At 43.0% G+C, this 23,256-nt stretch overlaps 1 protein-coding gene across 1 annotated transcript in view; it reads right to left on the minus strand.

The window, feature by feature from the left end:
* Positions 1–23,256, minus strand: part of ppl (periplakin) — a 68,488-nt gene that overhangs the window by 38,376 nt on the left and 6,856 nt on the right. Inside the window, exon 2 of the mRNA XM_041206243.1 lies at positions 1,477–1,576. Within this exon, the coding sequence (XP_041062177.1) occupies positions 1,477–1,576 (100 nt within the window). The remainder of the gene's footprint in view (positions 1–1,476; positions 1,577–23,256) is intronic.

Below are 23,256 nucleotides of genomic sequence, written 5' to 3' on the forward strand. Positions count from 1 at the left end.
AGAAGGCCAGTTTGTAGTAAGAGAGTAAGGTGATAGCAAAGAGTAGCAATTTACTTCAGTTTTCCTAGATGAAGTGGTGATTGAGATTGAGATTATACAGACACCGGAAATGGATGGAGAAGAGTTGGTGAAAGTTTTTGACCAGTTTAAAGGAATTACTCAAATGTAAAAGAATCACTGGGGCCTAATGCTTTGGGTCAAATGGTTTTCATCCAAAGATCCTGCAGGAAACTAGGGAAGAAATAGTGAAAGCTCTAACTATAATTGTCCAATATTCTGTTCAAGGAAAATTGTGTTACCAAAGAGGAAAAGACAGTAAAAACTGGGAAATAAGTGTACTGGCCCGAACAGGTCTTGCATACCTTAAAACGGAACACCAGTAAAACTGGGAAATACGAGAGTACTGTTCCGAACTGTTTCTTTCCTTCTGGGCAGAGGATTGATGGCTGGCAAACGTGATCCCACACTCCAAAAAACAGCCACAGGGATAAACCAGGAAATGATATATGTCAGTAAACTGCTAGAATTTATTATACAGTTCAAATTACTATTGGGGTGGTTGAAGCAGTTAGTATTGTTGCATTTAAGGGGAGGCTTGATGCACGCATGAGGGAGAAGAGAATTGAGGTATATGGGGGACAGGGTAGGAAGGAGGGCCATGTGGAGTATAAACATTGGCATAGACCAGTTGGGCCAAATGGAATCTAAGCATAGAATCATATTACGTGGCCTGTTCTTATGTAATCTCTTTGGTTTTGGCAAAGGGTCTGCCCGTACTTAATGTTAACTCATCAATTCTCTCTGCAGGTGCTGCCTGGTCCATTGAATGTTTTCAGCACTTTTTTTTGTGTAAGTTCAATATTCTTTGGCCCAGTTAAGCCACTATGTTATATTCACCTGTAATTAAGTGCCTTTTAAAAGATTCCTTAACCCATTTAAAATAATGGACATTAAAAATAGCAACAAAAGAATTGTACCCAAATGTGCTTCCAAAGAGAATGAGTCTCCGCCCACGTAGGTTCTGAAGAATCATATCATTGTGAAATGGTTGAAATGTGTGTTTCAGTTACTCCCCAAAGAATTACTGGAATTACGTTGGGGTTAACTTTAAATCTGCACATGCATCATATACAGATTATTGGCTGACTCATTTTTAATTTATGAAACTGACCTGATTGGAACAAGCAATTGGTTGATAAGAGCTAAAGCTACCAAACCAATAACTCAAGTCCTCTCTGAATGCCTCACCGTGCTAGAATTAACACAATGCAGGGTGGGGCTTCATATATACAACAAGATAATGAGTGAAAGAAAAACATAGGCACACACACACACAAACCTACCCCCATGCCAACTAACACAAAGCTTTAAAACCTGGGTGTAACTTATGAAAACTGTAGACAGCAAAAATATGGTTTCGGAAGGAAGCCACATCATCATTCAAGCAATTGCTAATTGCAACCATTTCAAACTTACTTGAAGCAGACATTCCTCAACCTTGTAGATATTCTTCTCCACATTATCTGCATTCTTCTGCAGTCGTTCAATCAGCTGTGTGAGCTTCGAGGACACCTTTCTGTGACAGATGAAGGGAATTATATCATTACGTCGGAAACAACAGGTTTTTATTTTCTAGGCACATTGTAAGGCAGCTGCTCGTGGTGCATTTCTGCAGTATTGTTACTTTGCAATTTGTTTCCTCCCCTCCCCATGGTGGTGAAGAACAAGGCCTGATATTTTCCATCAATCAAGGATGGCTGGCACAGTGAACCAGGGTGCCAACACATCATTTCACTTCTAATTCTACTTTCTCCAGAAAACAGCAACTTGCATTTTGTAAAATGTCCCAAGGTGCTCGCTCCACAGGACTAGTTATCATTCAACATTTGACGCTGTGCCACATATCATGACAGGGTCCAAAAGCTTGGTTAAAAAGACTAGCATTTATATAGCACTTTTCATAACTACTGCACATCTAAAAGCACTTTACAGCTAATAAAGTACTTTTGAAATAGGGCCATCGTTGTAATGTAGGAAATATGGCAGCCAATTTGCACACAGCAAACTCCCACAAATAGCATTGTGATAACGACCAGGTAACCTGTTTATGATGTTGATTGATGGATGAATATTGACCAGAACACCAGGGATAACTCCCCTGCTCTTCTTCAAAATAATGCCATGGGATCTTTTACATCATGGGGAGGGGAGGGTGAGGGGAATAAAATGAGAAAGGTAATTCACCCCATTACTCTTATAGATCTGCTGCTGACTAGATTCAAGGTGGCACTGGCAGTTTCTTTTCAATCACTAACCGTCACACCCAAGCATCACAAGAAGCAATTCAAAATCTGAAACCTATTCCCCAGCAAAACCACTTTCAAATAATGACATTTTTGGCAACTTATTTTCATTTGGAAATAAAGGGGAAAATATGTTTTACAACCAGAAAATAATGAGATTGTGAATATTATACAATTGATATGTGAAGTTCTTGGGACAGAAACAGTTATATATTCAGCCAGAGGCATTTAGAATTAGAACTGCACAAGCTGTTCAACATGGATCCTTTATTATCTTTTCCTAGCACACTCCCTCTGCTGGTACATGTATGTATGGAAGACTCAAGGACAAAACGCACAATGCAATTTCCCTTACATTATATGCTGGAGCCCTCACGTACAAGTTCTAACCCATTCCTGCATTTTCTCAACTTCTAAAAGTTATCACAAGTATTAGTGCTAGGCTTGTGTAGGTGCTTCTTGGAAGATAATTGTGTTAAACTAGTAGTTATTTGACATCAATGTGGCAGACTTCCTAACCACTGTGCTGCTAAGCTGCACACGTGTTTGTATAATCTGTTACCATCTCCCATTAGTAAATGTATTGACTGATGGTTGTTACTTAACACAAATGTTATGATCATTGTCCAGAGCCTCAGGTTGTTGATGATATCCAGTTAGGGACCAATAACATATTGTTTAAAGGAGACAAAGTTTGAGATTCAAGACACTAAGTGAATGAAGCCACAAGATTGATGAAACTTTACTATGCAAGGTCATAAAGAAATAACAATTTACAATATGTATTGTATACTCTAATATTCAGGGCAAATGAGGTAGACAAACCGTGATTGAACAGACCACAGACGACGATAAATGACACACACACACACACACACACACACACACACACACACACACACACACACACACACACACACACACACACACACACACACACACACACACACACACACACACACACACACACACACACACACACACACACACACACACACACACACACACACACACACACACACACACACACACACACACACACACACACACACACACACACACACACACACACACACACACACACACACACACACACACACACACACACACACACACAGACACACACACACACACACACACACACACACACACACACACCAATCTTCACCTTTGAAGATCTCACCTTGGAATTCTCTCCAAGTCACTCCAACTCAGGCAGCCTCAACAATGGCCCCACCTCGCAGGGTTTCAATTGCCTCTTTCCAGATTTCGTTCCCCTGGATTGTCAAGTCCACACTCCAGCACTGACTCACAAGCAGCTTTTTGGCCATGCTAAGCAGAACACCACTGCTCCAAAGGGTAACTTTGCTGCAGTGGCTCGAAGCATGGAGTCACCAACCTTCAGCTGCCATCTTAGATCTTCAGGGCTTTCCCCTGAGCCCACTTCACTTGAAGTCCGTTCCCCGAGGCCCATTTCTTATTTGGAGGCTGTTTCTCTGCTTCTCTCTTTTTAAACTGAACTGGGATCTTTCCCTGTCCCTGTCCCCTCTCTGGGGCTCTTCTTTTGGGACTTCCCCCCCCCACCCCCTCCATCCCTTCTCCCTTTGGGATCTCCCCCTGTCCCCTGCCTGGGACTTTTCTTCTCAATGGCTTCTCTGCTCTGGTCACCTGACCGCAGTTTTCATGCCATTTCTCTTCTCTCCGCTGGCACGCTGAGCCTATCCTCGACCCAAAGAGCTTACACTGCCAAACTGCACATGGACAGCTCGCTCCCGGTCTGCACATGCACGGAAAGTTGAGGCTTGTCAGGAGTTGAAGTGCCCGACCTCCACTCTCCACGAGGTCAGTATAGTTTTCATAACATAAGTAACACACGTATTCCTCAGAAATGACCAAACTCACCTGGAATCCCACAATGTAACCCCAGTCCCAGATTAGAACACTAAAATCAAGGCTCACACTCCACTGCAGGGCTGACTGGGGCATGCTACACTGTCTTTCGGGTGCAACATTAAACTGAGGCCCTGTCTGCCCTCTCGAGTGGATGTAAAAGATCCCTTTCCGAAGAAAAGCAGGGAGGTTATCCAATATTTATCTCTCAATCAACATCACAAAAACAGGGTGCCTGGTCATTATTGTATTTCTTTTAGTGAGAGCTTGTTGTGCGCTAATTGTCACATTTCTTATATTACAACAGTGACTATGCATCAGAAATACTATAAAGCACTTTTGGACATCTGGTGGTCATGAGAGGTTCTATACAAATGCAAGTCTTTCTGTAAATGCAGCACTGGACTGCATATTACCCTGAGTCCCGGAATCACAATCCTGAACGATTTAGTTTCAAATGCATTGATCCCTGACTGGTTACTTTCCACGATTCTCAAACTACCTAAAACTATGAATGTGCATATTCAAAATTGAAATTTCATGCAGCAGTAATCATAAGCATTTAAAAAAGGAAGGAAATCAGCAAGTTTCTTGGTTTCTTAGTGCACCTGCAGGGCGGATGTCCAGGATAACTATCTGACTGGGCAATAATTCAGCGCTGTCTGTTTACTGGATTTGAATGCAGGGAAGGTTTGGAAATTTTACGAAGGTTAATCAGGACAGCACATTATCAAATGGAAAATACAGCCACATAAGTGGCAACATTTGCACAAAATCTGGGCTCTGAATCAAAGATTCTTCAAAAGGGGAGATACACGGCCTGCAGATCTCCTGATTCAGGAGATTTGAGAAGGCCACATCCATCCCTCCACTGCCTAACGCTGTGTTATTAGTAGCTCCTTTTGTTTCATTCAGGCTTCTCACATTCTAACCAACCACCTCTTTATCTTTAATGTCCCTATTCTTAGCCCTTCTTTAAATCTAATATCAAATATCTAACATCTCCTTATGGCTCGATGCCATACTTTGTTTTGTAACTCTTTCGAGTACAAACACGTTTTCCATCTGTTCCTATTCAGATGAAGTTACATTGTTTCATAGCTTGCCATTGTGAGATTTGAACTCTTGATAATCTTTTAAAATGAAAACAATTAAACTAAATCAACAAAATTGGGATAAATCAGGCACAGCCCCTAATTCAGGTCAGCTGTAAAACCAAGGACAAAGTTTAAAGGAACCTTACAAACTTTAAATCAAAATGTGATTAAAGGGGTCAACAAAACACCCCAGTCCCCCACTGAGCACGGAAGGCCTCGAGCGTGTCAGCAGACACCGCGTGCTCCCTCTCCAGGGACATCCAGCAGCGAACGTAGCCGCGGAAGAGGGACAATCAGGCGGGACTCCCCCGTCGATCGCCCGCTGCCTGGACCTGTTAATGGCCAACTTGGCCATGCCCAGGAGCAGGTTCACGAGGAAGTCCTCCTCCTTCCCGACCCCCTTCCGCACCGGGTGCCAATAGATCAGGAGCGTGGGGCTGAAAATGCAATTTCCGCTGCACCCTTCTGGATCTTTTGCCCTGCCCAGATGAAATTACATTATTTCATAATTTGCCATGGTGAGATTTGAACTCTTGATCTTGTGGTTACAAGCCCAGTACCATAACCACTTGGCTATTTAGGCCAAGCTCTACTTTGTTTTGTAACTCTTTCAAGTACAAACCCGTTTCCATCTGTTTCAGATGAAGTTATATTGTTTCATAGTTTTGCTATTGTGAGATTTGAACTCTTGATACTCTTTTTGAGTAAACCTGTTTCCATCTGTTTCAGATGAAGTTACATTATTTCATAGTTTGCCATTGTGAGATTTGAACTCTTGATACTCTTTTTTTTGAGTAAACCTGTTTCCATCTGTTTCAGATGAAGTTACATTGTTTCATAGTTTGCCATTGTGAGATTTGAACTCTTGATCTTAGGGTTACAAACCCAGTACCATAACCACTTGGCTATTTAGGCCAAGCCCTAAGATGTAACTCTTTCGAGTACAAACACGTTTCCATTTGTTCCTATTCAGATGAAGTTACATTGTTTCATAGTTTGCCATTGTGAGATTTGAACTCTTGATACTCTTTTGAGTAAACCTGTTTCCATCTGTTTCAGATGAAGTTACATTGTTTCATAGTTTGCCATTGTGAGATTTGAACTCTTGATCTCTTAATCTTAGGGTTACAAGCCCAGTACCATAACCACTTGGCTATTTAGGCCAAGCTCTACTTTGTTTTGTAATTGTTAATTGTACCAGTTGAGGTTAACTATCTACAGGTGGAGGGCATTATTGGGGATGGTTACTTGAGCACACATAAAGAGACACTTAGCTTTCGGTTCTGGGATTTTGAGATCCTTGTTAACATGAGAGCTAAGTGGCGGAAGAAGCGTATGCGCAGGCTGAAGCGTAAAAGATGAAAGATGAGGCAGAGGTCCAGGTGAACAACTGCTGAAGATGCAGTACTGATCAGTCTTTGTTGAATCTTACATGGCAAATGGACTCTGCGCTTCTGTTTATACATCTTTTTCTAAGACCAACAATTTAGAGGCACTTCAGATGCTGGTCATGAGAAGATCTTGTACATTGGTCTGTTGTGGTACTGTGCCTTCATGTACAGTAGTTGCGAAATAAAAAAAGAGATACTTACTGACATCAGGTTTGAGTCAAGCTATAACTGTAATAGCTCACTTTGTGGATAAATATATACCAAGACAAGATTTGGTTCTGGTTTCTTCCTTTACCGACTGGCTTCCAGGAGGATAACAATAATGGTCCTGTGAAGCACCTTGGAATGTTTTCATTACATTACATTACAGGTGCTATATAAATTGCATAAGCTCTGTTTCTTTATCTATCACAAGTCTTGACATCACAATGACCTCCGACCTCAACCAGACCTCTCAAAATTCCTTCATTTTAAAGGCTGCCTCCAAAAAACTGTTTCCACCATTGTACCGCCTATTACCTCAACAACTCTTAAGTGGCAGTGGCTTCAGATGATCCTTGCAAATTAGTGAGGAGTAGCAGGGTGGGGAGCAACAGAGTCTAATAAAGAAACCAAAGATTTATGGAAGTTAAGAGCAAAATCTTACACATTACGACAAAAAATTAGGTCATGCACTTAATGAATGATGCTGAGTGAAAGGGCTGAAAGAGGTCTGGCAGATTTGATGGATTCAACACTGACAATACCCAATCCTGGCAGAGCAGAAACTAAAGCAAACAGAATGCAAATTTATTGGCAAATCAAGAGAGCATAAGTCCTTGTTTGTCATGCTGCAGCTATTAAACACTCAGGTGAAGACACACCTTGGGGGTTATGTTCACAGAGGCATAAGGGAAATATCTAAACTTGGGAACCAGCGAAGAGAAATGATGCTAATCTCTTAGTGTTGGAGAACTGAATTATGAGAAAAGGTTAAAAATGCTAACTCTTCACTTTTGAAAAGGAGCAATTTCTTTTTATTATTTGTTCTCGGCATGTACATGAATATCACTGGCAAGACCAGCATTTATTGCCCATCCCTGATGAGGGGAGACCGTATACATTTAGACAAGTTACTAAGTGAAATAGAAAAGATTGATCCTGAACACACGCTTAAGTTAAACCATGACAGCAGGGACATAGGAAGATAGGTCTTCACCAAGGCATCGCCTGACTCTGTCCTGCCTCAAAGCCTTTGCTGCTGAAACCCTCAGCCATGCCTTCACTCTAGATTTGACGATCTAATGGAGACCCCTGCTCAGTATCCCACTTTGGCTGAGCTGAAAAATTTGAAGTCAACCAAAGCTCTGTTATCAGTGTCCCACCTTACTCACCCATCACCCCTATGCTCACAAACCTACAATGATTCCTGACTATAAGCACTGCCTCGATTTTAAAATTCTCATCCTTGTTTTCAAATCCCTCCATGGCCTCGTTCCCTCCTTATCTCTGTAATCTCCTCCAGCCCTAGAATCCCCCAAGGTATTTGCGCTCTACCGTTGTGGCTCCTTGTGCATCAGCTCCACAATATAATGGCCATGCCTCCAACTGCTAAGGCCCTCAGCTGTAGAATTCCCTCCCTTAAATCTCTCCGCCTCTCCAGCTCTTTCCTCCTTTAATACACTCCTTAAAAACTTATGTCCAAAAGTTTGGTCAAAGATATATGGCCTAACAGTTCCTAATGTTCCTCGATACCAAATCTTTTTGATAATGCTTCTTTGAAGCACCTTATTTTACTAAAACCAAAGGTGCTATGTAAATATAAGTTGTTGTACAAACTGGTGAAAGGACTGGCATCAGGAAGCTTTTCTTCAGTGATTAATATCCGGCATATCCTCCGGTACTGGAGGCAAAAGTATTAGCGCCATTCAAAAAAACAGTTTGAAGCTATGATGGGGGGCAAAAAATAGGCTTCTATAGAAGGATGAGTTAGCTGGGCAAGGTGGCCTCCATTACCTTTGTGAGCTCTAAAGCTCCAGCCTGACCAGGATTTGAACACTCATTTCCTATCTTGAGGGCTCTTATTAAAGAGTATGCTAGGTTCCGTTCTGGGTAGAGGATTTCCCCTTCCCCTGTAAAGCCTCTCTCTCTTCAATACTGTTAGATTTTCTGAACTTCTTGCACTCAGTTTTTCTAAGTTCCAACAAAAGCCTTCTTCTTTCCCACAATCCCTGCACTGCACCAAAATCAGGATTCCTCACAACCCTCTTGCTCAATTCGGCCTTTCTTGTAACGTCAGCGATATAGGACATTTATTTCCCTCAGTCTCTCTCCAGTGATAATAAGAACAACAAAAAAAAAAATGCCGGGAATACTCAGCAGGTCAGGCAGCATCCGTGGAGAGAAACGGTTAACGTTTCAGGTCGGTGACCTTTCCTTAGAACTGAAGGATGATTGAAATGTAAGGGTCTTTCAAGCAGTGGAAGCGGGGAGGGGCAGGAAGAACAAATGAGATGCTCTGCGATAGGGTGGAGGGCAGGGGAGATTAAATAACAAAAAGATTTCATGATGCAACAGCCAAAGGATAGAGGTAATAGGTATAGTAAAGGAACAAAGGTAGTGTCCAAATGACTTGTGAATTGCTACATAAAAACCGTGAAGGGATAAAGAGAGAAACAAGATGAAGACCAACCCAACAAAACAAAAGGAGAAAAAAAAATCACATAGAAGAAGTGGAGGTATGGTTTATGATTTAAAGTTGTTGAACTCAATGTTGAGTTCAGAAGGTTGTAGAATGCTAAATTGAAAGATGAGATGCTGTTCCTCAAGCTTGTGCTGAGTTTCATTAGAACACCATAGTCAGCCATGGACAGAAAGGTTACAGTGGGAACAAGGGTGGAGAATTAAAATGACAAGTGACAGAAAGCTTGGGGTCATGTTTGTGGAGGTGTTCCACAAAATGGGTTGCCCAATCTACATTTGGTCTCCCTAGTAGAGGAGACAACATCATGAACAGTGAATGTCATATACGCAAGTGAAAGAAGAACAAGTAAATTGTGGTCTCACTTGGAAGGAGTGTTTGGGGCCTTGGGCAGCGAGTAGAGGGGAGGTGAAAGGACAGGCGTTGCATCTCCACCACTTGCATGGAAAGGTGCCGTAGGGAAGGGAGAGGGTGTTGGGGTAACTGAGGAGTGGACTAATGTGTCATGGAGGGAATACTGAAAGGAGGGGGCAGGGGAAGACGTCTTGGTGGTTGCATCACGTTGGAGCTGCTGAAAATGGCAGCTCTCTCCAACGGTGCTCAGAGTGAAGTTTGATGTCATTCATTCATTACTTTCTGATTTAACTTGTCTTTTGTCAATGTTGCTGTAACCTGGGAGATATTGCAATATTGCCCTTGATCCTTCGCTTTGGAATTCCCTGGAATAAACCTGTTCAGACAATTTTAGAATATTTTTGGAAAACTCAGCGCCCCTGTATTTAGCAGGTGAATTCACACAATCTGGATGGTCCAAATTAAGCACAAACCTCTGGCAAGAAGGGAGTTCCATATACATATCCAGATACACATGTATGTCCCTTAAAACTCTAACAATATTCTGTCAGTTTAATTTAACTCTATTAAAATAAAAATATCGAGAGGGTATAATTGCATCACTGTGGCTGTGGATTTTAATTCTAAGAAAACTGAAGCTTTAAAAGACAGCCTAAACTTCAGGAGACTTCATTGTTAGTTAGTCGAGGTCCTGTGGGGTGGTAGAAAAAGCTCTGTATCAGGGAAAAAAAAAGTACTTAAGAGAAGTTAAGCCTGTGCTACTTGTAGATCCTACATAACCATGATGACTTGGATGGTGGCAATTAGAGGGGAAAAGAAAAAAGACTACGCGCCTGTAGAATTTCTTTCCAGGATGGTAATTCATACCAAAGTGCCATTGAGCAAGATGATTCTATTAACTGTAAACTAGATTGATGCCCTAAATAAAAAAGATTTTCAATATAATATTATACCTTCATTATTCGAGTTCTTGATGCTTCACTCATCATTACAAGGCCGAAAGCGATGAGCCATTTGGCTTCTCCTTTGTGAACATTATCATGTCAACGTCAATAATGTTTGCACAGTCTGTTGTTGTAAGAATTGCATAATACACACAGGTTGTTCATTTAAATCCTCCTTTTGTTACCATGTCCACTGTAATATAAACAAAGGTAAACCACAGGGATTGCAGTGGTTCAAGAAGGCAGCTCACCACCACCTTCTCAAGGGGCAATTAGGGAAGGGCAATAAATGCTGGGCCCAGCCAGCAAAGCCCACATCCCATGAATGAACTAAAAAAAAAAACTCCTAGGGAAATCTATTGATAGATAGGTAGATAGATAGATGGACAGAGAGGGAGAAAGAGACAGACAGACAGACAGATAGAGAGATAAATCGTTGAAACTGCCGGCCTCAGTGTAGTGAGAAACAAACCAGATTATTGAAAGGTAGCAAGGTTTTTCACTTCACATGAGAGAAAAATTCCAACATCACTTCCTGTCAAAGTGAGACTGCAAATTGAGGCGTGTCCCTTAAAGAAAACTGGTAAAATGAAGTTTTCCTTAACTCGAGCATAATGGCCCAGAGTTTCATGGAAAGTTTTGGCATCACCTAAAATTTTTGAGACCTACCCTGTCCCGACCCTGTGTGCTTGGGTGCAGTAAGCAGGTGGAATGGTCTTCCCCATGAGCGTACCCACCCCTCCCTCTTTGTGTTGTTATCCACAAAGAGGAAGAGGTGCAGCAAAGCGAAAAGGCTTGACGAGTGAGGCACCAAGGTAGAAAGCAGCTGTGCTCTCGCTAATACCCCAATTGATTGTGCTGTATTTACATCATTTTCTTTTAGGTTCCAGCAAATGAGCCCCACAGGAAATTTTGGAGTAAGTTTCCATTGGCAAAAATCAGTGAAGAACTGCCATAAATATATTCCAGATAACTCAAAACAAATGTATGGTTATGAGAAATAAATATTTAATAAAGAAATACAAGTGAAGAGTCAAATCAGATTATCAGTCCTGCACTTGCCTGGATGAGTGCAGCTCCCACCACTCAAGAAGCTTGACACTGTCCAGGATAAAGCAGCCCGCTTGATTGGCACCCCATCCACAAATATTCACTCCCTCCACCACCGACACAGTGACTGCAGGAATTCACCAAGACTCCTTAGACAGCACCTTTCTAACCCATGGCTGCTACCATTCAGTAGGACAAGGGCAGTAGGCAGATGGGAACACCACCACCTCGAAGTTCCCCTCCAAGTCACTCACCATCCTGACTTGGAAATATATCGTCGTTCCTTCACTGTCGCTGGGTCAAAATCCTGGAATTCCCTGACACCACATGGACTGCAGCGGTTCAACAAGGCAGCTCTCCATCACCTTCTCAAGGATTAGAGATGGACAATAAGTGCTGGCCGAGCCAGCAACGCCCAAATCCCATGAATGATTTTTAAGAATGGTTTGATAATTTCATAAACCAAATGTTCGACCCCTCTTGGTATCTCATTACTCCTTATGTTCCCGCTTCATCTGATGGTAGTTTTGCCAACACTCAAGGATTGTCCTGGCCTCTCCACAGAATTAAAGATTAATTTCCTAGACACTATACCGGGGAAACATCTTAGAAAAGAACTGTGTGGTTTCTGCAATTTCTTTAAACATTTTGCATTAAAAAAATATTGGATGGGAGGTGTGGGGGGGGGGGGGCGGGGGAGAGAAAAGATTATTTGACTGACAATCAGGGATTATCCAATCGGGTAATGCAGAGACTGTTGCTCTTCAACTGGAGTGACAGGTGAGGCAGCACAATGATGGACGTGTCAAGCAACCAATGGTGAGACAGTGGGGGTGGGGGGATGTGACCAGATGTCAGTGTAATGAAACCAGAGTTGTCAACCTCACCTGATGGGGCAGGTAAGAAAGGCATGCATGTTTTTTTCACTGCTTTTAATAGAATGCCTTCTGCGCTGGCAATGGTGGGATGTTTTGCAGTCCGCCCGTTGGAAGATTGTTCTAGCACATGCCCTCACTTGCCTGGATGAGTGCAGCTCCAGCAACACTCAATAAGCTCAACACCATCCAGGGCAAAGCAGCCCGCTTGATTGGCACCCCATTCACAAACATTCACTCCACCGACGCACAGTGGCAATAGTGTGTATCATCTACAAGATGCACTGCACCTTGTAAATCTCACCAAAGCTCCTTCGACAGCACCTTCCAAACCCACGATCTCCACCATATAGAAGGTGAAGGGCAGCAGACACATGGGAACACCGCCACCTGGAAGTTCCCCTCCAAGCCACTCACCATCCTGACTTGGAAATATCTCACCGTTCCTTCACTGTGACTGGGTCAAAATCCTGGAACTCCATCTCTAACAGCACTGTGGGTGTACCTACACCACATGGACTGCAGTTGTTCAACAAGGCAGCTCACCACCACCTTCTCAAGGGCAACTAGTGATGGGCAAGAAATGTTGGCCTCGCCAGTGATGCCCACATCCCATGAATGAATTTTTTTTTTAAAATGCTTGTTGCGCTCTGGGTGATTTACAGCATTTAAAAAAAAAAACTACATTATGTTGCTGCTGTTGTAACAAACAAGCTTCCTTTGTGTTACTTCCAAGGAGTTGCAATAGTAGGTGGTGATGCACATGCTAAAAAGCAGTGTTACACAGTTTGTTATTGCCGAAGGGGCCCATCATGCCAGTTAAACTACTCTTGGGTCACAAATCTGTACCAAGTTTGCATTTACAGATCCAATCTGCTTTGTATGAGTAACTAAAACATCCATTGTTAATACAAGTCTGAACTCCAGCTCTGGCACTGTTTTAAACAATAATTAAACCTATATCTGGTTAGAGGCATTTTAATGTAACCTCAACAGTGTATCAGTTACTGCGCATCCTGTCTCATAATGTCAATCCCAGACTTCACTGTAGTACATAATTGTTAATCGCTACGGCAACCAAACATTTAATTAGTGACTCCCAGCAATTAGAGCCAAATGTGGTTAGACAACTTTTCCACCCAATGTTTTGGATAGTAAATACATTCCACAGATCTGGTAAAATCTTCAGTTCTAGCTGTGTATAGTGAAGCTACATTAAAATGGTGTGAATATCTAGTTCATAATTCATGTACTTTAGGGTATAACTTTTAGTTTTAGAAATTACAGGGTTAAATGTAAGTGGAAACACTTGGTTAAGAAACTGGTATGCATCAAATGTATATGCAAATCAAACAAGCCTGAGTTAATTAGAGTTCAAAAGCTAACCTGTGTTTATCTTACAAGATCAGAGCTTATAGTGGAAAAAACTGAAACAATGAGTGAACCATCACTAAGCTTGTAATGGAGCCTGAAGGTATACCCTTGCCTCAGTAAAAGATTTAAGTTGTTTATGTAGTTCCTAGATAAAAGCTAAAAGCGAGGGCAATTATATCCCATTAGACTTATAAACTATTCATTTGGAGTCACAGAATCAAAAAGCTTTGCTTTGAAGGCTAAAGATGGTTAATTTGTATTTCTGCTTGAATCATCCCAATCATACCGTGTTGTCATGGAGATGGGCTGTGGGGGTTAGAAGGTTCCTTTGATTAAGTTATCTTTGTTTTCCTTACAGAAGGCAGATTTGGTCTTATGTAGGCTGCAGTTCACTGAGTTGGGAGAGCAAAAGGAGATGTTAGCCTGGCCTGCACCTTAAGCAGAGAAAATACTAACTTAATCATTCACCACACAGAATGTGGGTGGGGGCTCAAGCTCAGTTTGGAATTCATGAGGGGGAAAGCTGGAAGATTTGCCTAGTTTGGAGCTAGAGGAAGATGTTTACAGTGGTCCTCATAGAACCTTGTGGCAAAAAGCAGTTAGCAGAGTTAGTTTGGAAGGCTGTGAGAAGGCAGTTGCACACCTGCCAGCAGCCAAGATAAGGAGCTGAGGAGTCCAGTGACGAGTAAAGGAAAATTGGAGGGTTGTTTAGCCAAAAGCTAATGGAATAATTCCCATAAGTCTTTACCTTGGTGAAAGCTAGGATACTGAGGAGTATTAAAATAAATTCTGGAGGGCTGTGGCACACTGAGTTGGTCCCAGAAGAAAAGAATGAACATTCATGATTCTTGGAACACATGAGGGAACTCTTGGAGGAAAGTACAAAGTTAAGTTGAGTTCACAGTATATAGTATAAACTATAGTGTTAAGTTAGTGGCACTTGCTTTGTTTAATTTTCTTTATATGTACAGTAAAATTTGTTTTTTGTTTGAAAACATGAAATTTTATGGTACAATTCAGTCGGTTAATCATGGAGTGTTCAGATTTCTCTCTCAATGTTAACAGTCTCTAACAGGATTGTAACACTAGAAACAAGAGTAGGCCTTAAGCCTGTGTTGCTATCTTGTGAACCATGGCAGCTAATCCTAATAATTTCTTCAAATTCCTCAATACTTTTACATAATTGTAGTAATATTTTTCTAAGCTAGGCTATCATCCCATTAGATTTTTAGAGTGGTTTTTGCACCCATGAGTTAACTTTTACTGATTTATGTGCATGGACATTTAAATCCCTATCTCATTGACCCCCCCACCCCATCTACCCCACCCCCCCCAATTTAAAATGTACTACTATCCTTCCTATCTGACACTTTAAAATATGTTTTAACTGGGCGCAGCGCCCTGTAGCAACAACAATTTGAGACCTGGGCTATTTCAATTTATTTCAATTCCCGAGCCTCATTTATATTTCACCATCTCTGCCCACCAGCTGAAACCCAGGGGCTAGAAGGAAGGTGGTGAGGGTGGTAAATGGAAGTTTCAAGTGGGCGTGAACTCAGGGCAGCAGAGGCTGAGGCTCTCCTTACATGCACAGGTGCTCCTCCTGCCTCCCCCCTGCCTGCTCCCATAGTAATGTTTAACATGTACCTTTTGTGGCCTCCATTGTCTTATTCAGAGCAGTTTTTGCTGGGAAGGGCAGCTGTAGCAGGTGTCCAGCTCAGACTGCCATTGGAATTCTTCTGACGCAATTGGACCCCGATACGCATTCTCATATGGGGCTCTAGCCTGATTTAGGCAGATGCTTCATGCACCAGCAAAAAGAGCAACATTATATTCCCCACAGAGTGGAAATGGAATTGATTATTGACTCCTTTTTAAATGCCCTTTGCCTGATTTCTGATGGCTTACACACTAAACTGCCACTTGTTTTCATGAAGAAACCTGGTAGAGGTTTAATCATTCCAGCTACATCTGGAGCACCCTGTGCCACCTTCACAGGTTAAATGTTAGAAACTATTGTGGAACATCTAAGCTAAGACAGGAGGTTTGTTTTGTGCTAGGAGATTGCACTCGTCATCTAACCCACTGTAGGAAAATATTTCTCTCAGAGAACTTGGCAACTCTTCAGAGCTAAAGATGCTATAAAGATTTGCATGACTAAATATGTTTTAAACTCAGTTTTTTCAAGAAATGGACAGTAGATTAGCTGAGGCTCCTTTGACCATTAGGAACTGGGCTTGAATTCTGCCCAGGCACACAGGAGAAAGCCTCCTCATTGTGTAAGAGTTATCTTTTACAGGAGCTCTGAAAGGATGAGATCACACACACCAAGCTGTCTGATGTCACAGACGGTAAAAATAGTGCTTAATAACACTTGATGAGGGCAATTTTAACTGAACTTGCTGAGCAGGAAATGGCTAGAACCCCACCCAATATTACTCTCCACAGAGCTCAATGGAGGGGAATATCAGGCAGGATATTAAAACAACATTCCACCCGGGTTCAACAGTTTTTCCAATGGTCACGTTAGTTAAAATCGGCCCCGATATTTGTACTTATCTCTCTTGAACCGATCCTGCCTCCCCCCAACCCTCCCCCACACGCCACCCAGAGTTATTTTTAAACAACTCTGGTGGTACCCAGTCAATTGGCTCTTAAAGATTACCTCTGCTCATTGTTGTAAGATGTTGGGCATAGCTCAGTAGGTCTTAAGGCATTCATAATTGTAGGCAGTTCAGTACTAAGTACTTATTAGCTACTAGAAACAATATACATAGGTACAGTAAAGGTTTAAGCTGGGAGCTATCTCCATGCTTGCTTCCATATACAGCTCTGTCCAACACTACACTGAACCCTAGATGCAAGTCGTGTGTTCTCTTACTTCACTGAGGGCAGTACTATACTCATGCCTTTATGTGCCAGACCCTTATACTACACTCATTATTGCATTGCTGTTTGTGGGAGTTTGCTGTGCACAAATTGGCTGCTGCGTTTCTTACGTATAACACAGTGACTACACATCAGGAAGTACTTCACTGGCTATAAACCATCCTGAGGTCATGAAAAGCACTATATAAATACAGAACTTCCTTTTGTATATTAATGAGTGTGTTTGATAACTTAACCCTCCAGAAAACCTAATTAGATGGCCTGGTTGGGAAAAGAAATAGACAAAAAGAAAAATCCTGTTGAAAATTAAAAAGCTTTTAAGACTCTTCCCAATACTAGATTTAATTGCTTCAAACAATCTTACTTGCAGCGTACATGGTCAGATATTGGTACATAAGAAACATATTTGAAATGCTCATGAATTCTTCCATCTTTTGAGGAACATAAAGCTTCCACCATAACTTGAACATAAAATTTATCATACACAAGACCAAATCGACCTTTAATACACTACCTTAATCTATTGTGTGTACACACACTGGAGATTTTATTGTCGTCAATTTTCTCCCGCACATTCCCCAACCCTCCCTTTCTTCTGAATGCACTTGACTGTTACGATACGGTGTCAGTAGACGATCATTACCTTGTCCAAGTTTCTGTTCTTCCTGCAGGAGCCTGATCATTGAGTGTTGGTGATCATAGAGACCATTCCAAACCCAGTCCTAATCTTCCCCAGTGTCAACATTCATAAGTACTGTCCAGCTTGGGTCACTGCAGTACAATTGGATGAGGGAACTAATACTATTATTTTTCCTCCCCGGGTCAGCCCACAGCCATTGAGGCTAAACAGAGCCACCAGTTGGTCCCCTCCAAGATAAGCTAACTCAGCAGAGATCCTGAATCAATGTGAATTTTCTAAACTTTCATCTGATGAATCATATGGGTTTGAGGCAAATACAACTGACATCCATGCCACGTGATTTGTCTGCCTCTATAGCACAAAGCTTGGGGTCTCCGTTTACCCAACATTTGAGATGTGCCATCGTTATGGGTCACAGGAGCTGTCTCTGTAAATGCTTTGGGTCCTGGTTAGTAGTGGTGACAAGAACATGGGTACATAAGGAGAGTGGTTCACAAGGGTTTGGGCGGTCTATATTCATGAGTAACTTTCTCAGGCTCCCTACTGAAACATTCAAAAACACCTTTTATGATAAACTTGACCTTTCTATCAATGGAGATTCGATCAAACAAACAAATAAAATTTATGCTTTTGCTCCATGACTCCTGGATCCAGGATGGTTGTAGGACAACATTCATGAGGGTGGACAGTGAAATAGATACAAAATATTGGAAAAGGCAGTTACCATTTTGACCATGACCTATTCAAGCCAGGACTTCTTATATTGCCACAGAAACAAAAATACCTGGAAAAACTCAGCAGGTCTGGCAGCATCGGCGGAGAAGAGTACAGTTTACCTTTCGAGTCCTCACGACCCTTCAACAGAACTCAAAGTTCTGAACTTTGAGTTCTGTTGAAGGGTCATGAGGACTTGAAACGTCAACTGTACTCTTCTCCGCCGATGCTGCCAGACCTGCTGAGTTTTCCCAGGTATTTTTGTTTCTGTTTTTGGATTTCCAGCATCCGCAGTTTTTTGTTTTTATTACTTCTTATATTGCACTGGGAGCCTCTGAAGCTGCTGCAGAGATTCAGAATTGATCAGGAACCAGCCAAGTATTATTAAATTAATAACTTGATGGAATTAAAGACTCTGTGCAGCTCACTTTTAAATGGCCACAATTATTAAATTTACGGACATGTGTCAGAGATTCAATTAAAACACGGGCGAGATTTAGGCCTTTATGATTAGAGGTATAGAAGATTATATCAACTTAACACTCTCACTCCACTCCTCACCTTGTTGAAACAATCAAAGGCTTGCACTCAGCTTTCACTATAGGCATGCAGCTATTTCAATCTAACAGGTGCTGGTATTTTTGACCACACAGTCGAGCAGTCATTGGCGATTCTTTCCCTGTGGTATACTTGAAATTCCAGTTCTCAAAGAGTTAAGCAACATACAGCAGTTAGACTGGTTTCAACTCTGGTTTTAGTATGGTGCGGTGGACACACCCAGTGCATTCCTGGCATAGTTGAAAGGCCTGACTCCTCCCCTATAAAAAGGACTATATACACTGCATTTGAATCTTCGGTACATGAAATCATCAGATTATAGTTTACTACAAGATGTTACAACAGGAGCAAGGGATACTTCAAGTTCCCCTTAACCAGCAACGATTGGAGAATTTTTTTGCAAACATTGTTATTTGGTTGTCAAGGGACAAAAATTACAAAAGCAAAAGCCTGTGGATGTTGGAAATTTGAACCAAGAACGAAATTGAAAAACTCAGCACTTGTGGAAAGAAACAGAATTAACATTTCAGGTCGACGACCTCTAATTGTGCAATTTTTATTTTCATTCATGGAATATTTATTGCCCATCCCTAATTACCCTTGAGAAGGGGGTGGTGAGCCACCTTCTTGAGCTGCTGCAGTCCCTGTGGTACAGGTAGACCTGCGTTGCTGTTAGGGAGGGAGTGCCCAGGCTTTTGACCCAGTGACAATGAAGGAACCGTGATACAGTTCCAAGTCAGGATGGCTTGGAGGGGAACATGCAGGTGGTGATGTTTCCATGCATCTGCTACCCTTGTCCTGCTAGGTGGTAGCGGTTGCAGGTTTGGAAGGTTCTGACTAAATCCATTCTGAAAAAAAATGGCATTTCTTAGCATTACTTTTTATTTTCCCTCATGTACTGTGGTTTTGGGACGGCTATGAACCACTACAGAATTGATATAAAAAAAGATACAGTACAAGATAAAGGTTTATGATTTGGTTGAACCTCAGACAGCCCAGCTACAGGGAATAAGCGTGGTAGATTACAGCTTCCCCAGAAATGTTGTGCCCAAAAGAAGTAACCTGCCTTCAACTATGTGGTTTCAAAAACGTCGACATGTCACAGGGATGTACAACCCTGCGACAGAGACACTTGCATTGATAATCCTCGAGTGAGGAAATCAGCCTCTTCAAAACTTGCTGGCCATTGCGGGCCTTCAAGTCCCTGGAAGTTAATGAAAGTCTGTGGCAGTTGACAAGTCCGCTACTGCTATAGATATCGGAGGCAAAGAAGGCACGAGTTTCCAAAGAGGTAAAAAGACTTAAGACTAATGCTTGTTTTTTTTTTTGTCTAGCCAATCACAAACACGTAATCCATTCACGGGTCTAGCCAGTCGCAAACACGTAATCCATTCACGGGTCTAGCCAGTCGCAAACACGTAATCCATTCACGGGTCTAGCCAGTCGCAAACACGTAATCCATTCACGGGTCTAGCCAGTCGCAAACAGGTAATCCATTCACGGGTCTAGCCAGTCGCAAACACGTAATCCATTCACGGGTCTAGCCAGTCGCAAACACGTAATCCATTCACGGGTCTAGCCAGTCGCAAACACGTAATCCATTCACGGGTCTAGCCAGTCGCAAACACGTAATCCATTCACGGGTCTAGCCAGTCGCAAACAAGTAATCCATTTACTGGTCTGGCCTTTCCTATCCCGCTGGCTCCACGGTGACCTGTAAAACTGAAGCTTGCAGATGGAACTCACTTGCACCTGTACTCCCGAGACTGAGTGCGGGGGGGTGGGGGTGATTTCGGTTTTAGAAGCTGTCATGCACGAAGCTCCAAGAACTGGGAGGGCAGCCAAGTGTGGGTGTGAAGGAGGTACACCAGCCCGTTGCACAAGTACAGAGAAGTCACAGAATCGTTAAGGTGCAGAAAGAAGGCCACGTGGCTCCATCTACACTGAGGCTTGGCCTAAATAGCCAAGTGGTTATGGCACTGGGTTTGTAACCCCAAGATCAAGAGTTCAAATCTCACCGTGGCAAACTACGAAACAATGTAATCTCGTCTGAATAGGAACAGATGGAAAACGTGTTTGTACTCGCAAGAGTTACAATACCCTCCATCTGCACTGAGCTGCACATCTCTCTTCAGTTCTCTCTCTGGCGTTGCTCACTGCAGTTCATTACCAAAAACGCCAACAAAACCTCTGTTGAACAGGGTCAGCGTTGAGGCTGGGAAACAACAGCAATCTGCATTTATAGAGCGCCTTTAGAACTACGTTGAAGGGCATTTCACAGGAGTGATTATCAAATAAAATTTGACACCGGAGTCCCTTAAAAAAAAGGCGTTAGGACACATGGGCCAGAATTTTACACCCCGCCCTGCACCCCAGCGGGTTCTGAGGCGGGGGCGGCGCGCGTGAAATTGCACGGACGGGATTCCCGCCCCGCCCTGGTCGCGATTTTACGCTGGGGCAGGGGCCTCGGACAGGAAGCCTGCCCTTGCTCCAATTATAAAAGACCCTTAAATGGCCACGAAGGGCCTTTCCCCGCCTAGTCTCAATTTTTAGGCTGGCGGGACGACGACGACGACGACGACACTCAGTGGGGTAAATGGGATCTCGGGCGGGAACCGGGAGGGGGGGGCACCGCCGTCAGAAGCCCCCCTTCTGACTGGGCACGTCCTCCCTTTCAAAAGGCACGGTGACCTCTGCACCTCCGTTCCCCCCCCCGCCCCCACCACCACCACCACCACCACCCCAGCCTCGATCTGCTCCCCGTGACCCCGATCGCCCTCCTGGCAGCCAACCCCAGGCCTTCCCTCACCTCCCGCCCTGACACCTGGTCCTCCGCTTCCCGCCTCGGCGTGCCAGGCAGCTCCCTGCAGTGCCTCTTCCGGCCACTTGCAGCGCTGTGCCTGGGGTGGGGGAGGGGGGTGGGGGGAGAGAGAGAGAGAGAGAGAGAGAGAGAGAGCGGCGAGCTGCCGGCCCGCCTGATTGGCTGGCCGGCCGCTCTCCGAGGCGGGACTTCCTGCCGAGTGAGGGGCGGAAGTCCCGCCTCGTGCCAACCGAGGCTCGCTCGAGCGGGTTGTGACAGCGGGGAGTGCTTGGAGTTGGCTGGGATGTGTTCCCTGCCAACTCTTTGGATGAAAATTCAGGCCATGATGTAGGCTTTAAGCAGCATCTTAAAGAAGGAGGGGTGGAGATACAGAAAGGTTTAGGGAGGGAACTCTGGGAGCTTAGGGCCTAGGTGTCTGAAGGAGAACAATGTGTGATTTTTTTTTTCCTCTTCCATGGGATTTGGGCGTCACTGGCAAGGCCAGAATTTGTTGCCCATCCCTAATTGCCCTTGAACCGAGTGAATTGCAAGGCCAATTCAGGGCAATGAAGAGTCGACCACGTTGTGGGTCTGGAGTCACATGTAGACCAGACCAGGGAAGGAGGACAGATTCCTTCCCTAAAAGACATTAGTGAGCCAGATGGCCTCCTTTTTTTTTATATTTACAACATCTAATGATAGTTATCTCAGTCACTATTACTGAGACTAGCTCCATATTTCACACTTATTAATTGAACTTTTAAATTCTAATCGGCTACCATGTTGAGGTTTGAACCCATGACCCCAGAGCATTAACTTGGATCTCTGGGTTACTAGTCCAGTGACAGCACTGCACCACCATCCCTAGGTGCATTGATTCCACTGTTAAAGATTGAGCATGTAAAAGTAGACAAGAAGCGGCTAGGCCAATAAAACAGGTCTACAACAAATTTGTAACTAAGTTCAGGTGATATTCATTCATAGTAGGCTCCCTTATAGGCAGGTTCGAGCAGAATCATTACAGTTGAAGCTGCTTTTAGGTTATCCAGTTCAATGTATTTGCTCTGTAGTGATCGCATAATAAGTGCCTAGACCATGGGGAATGGCAATGCCACTTGCCAACCAACCAGCAGTTTCTTCACATACAGCACAAATTGTTATTTTCCCCTTATATTGGTATTCTTGGAAGGTGTCCTGATGAGTGCAAGACTAAAAACCTTAGACATGTCTTTTTTCAGCAATACTCAAGTTCCGTACTACCAAACGACTATTTGAAGTACCTAGACTTTTAGGCAAAATTCTTGAAGCCCATTTCTTCCAAACAACAAGTGTCAACCAGTAATGCAGATTCCTGGTCATAGAGGGGGGCCATTATAGCTTTGTCTAAATTCAGGACAGCTCGCCTCTTAAAAAAAAAGCTGTAGCTTTTGATAAAAAAAGCCTTAATTTAGCTGTAATCAGTGGCTAAAGAATTTTTATTTTAAAATTGATTGTTATGCAGATATGTCGGAAGGTAACCCAATAGATTTGTGACCTCTAAAACCAATACTCATGCAACCTGTGTTTTTTTTACTTGTGAGAAGTGAATATTTCTATAAGTCTCAGTGATAGCAGTTTAGGGGTTTAGTCGCACCATTTAAATCTTTGTTGATGAATGCACTGTCTTCCAGTTTCTGACCACATACAAAACCAACGTG

The sequence above is a fragment of the Carcharodon carcharias genome, chromosome 15 (assembly GCF_017639515.1).
Source record: "Carcharodon carcharias isolate sCarCar2 chromosome 15, sCarCar2.pri, whole genome shotgun sequence".
Lineage (NCBI taxonomy): Eukaryota > Metazoa > Chordata > Chondrichthyes > Lamniformes > Lamnidae > Carcharodon > Carcharodon carcharias.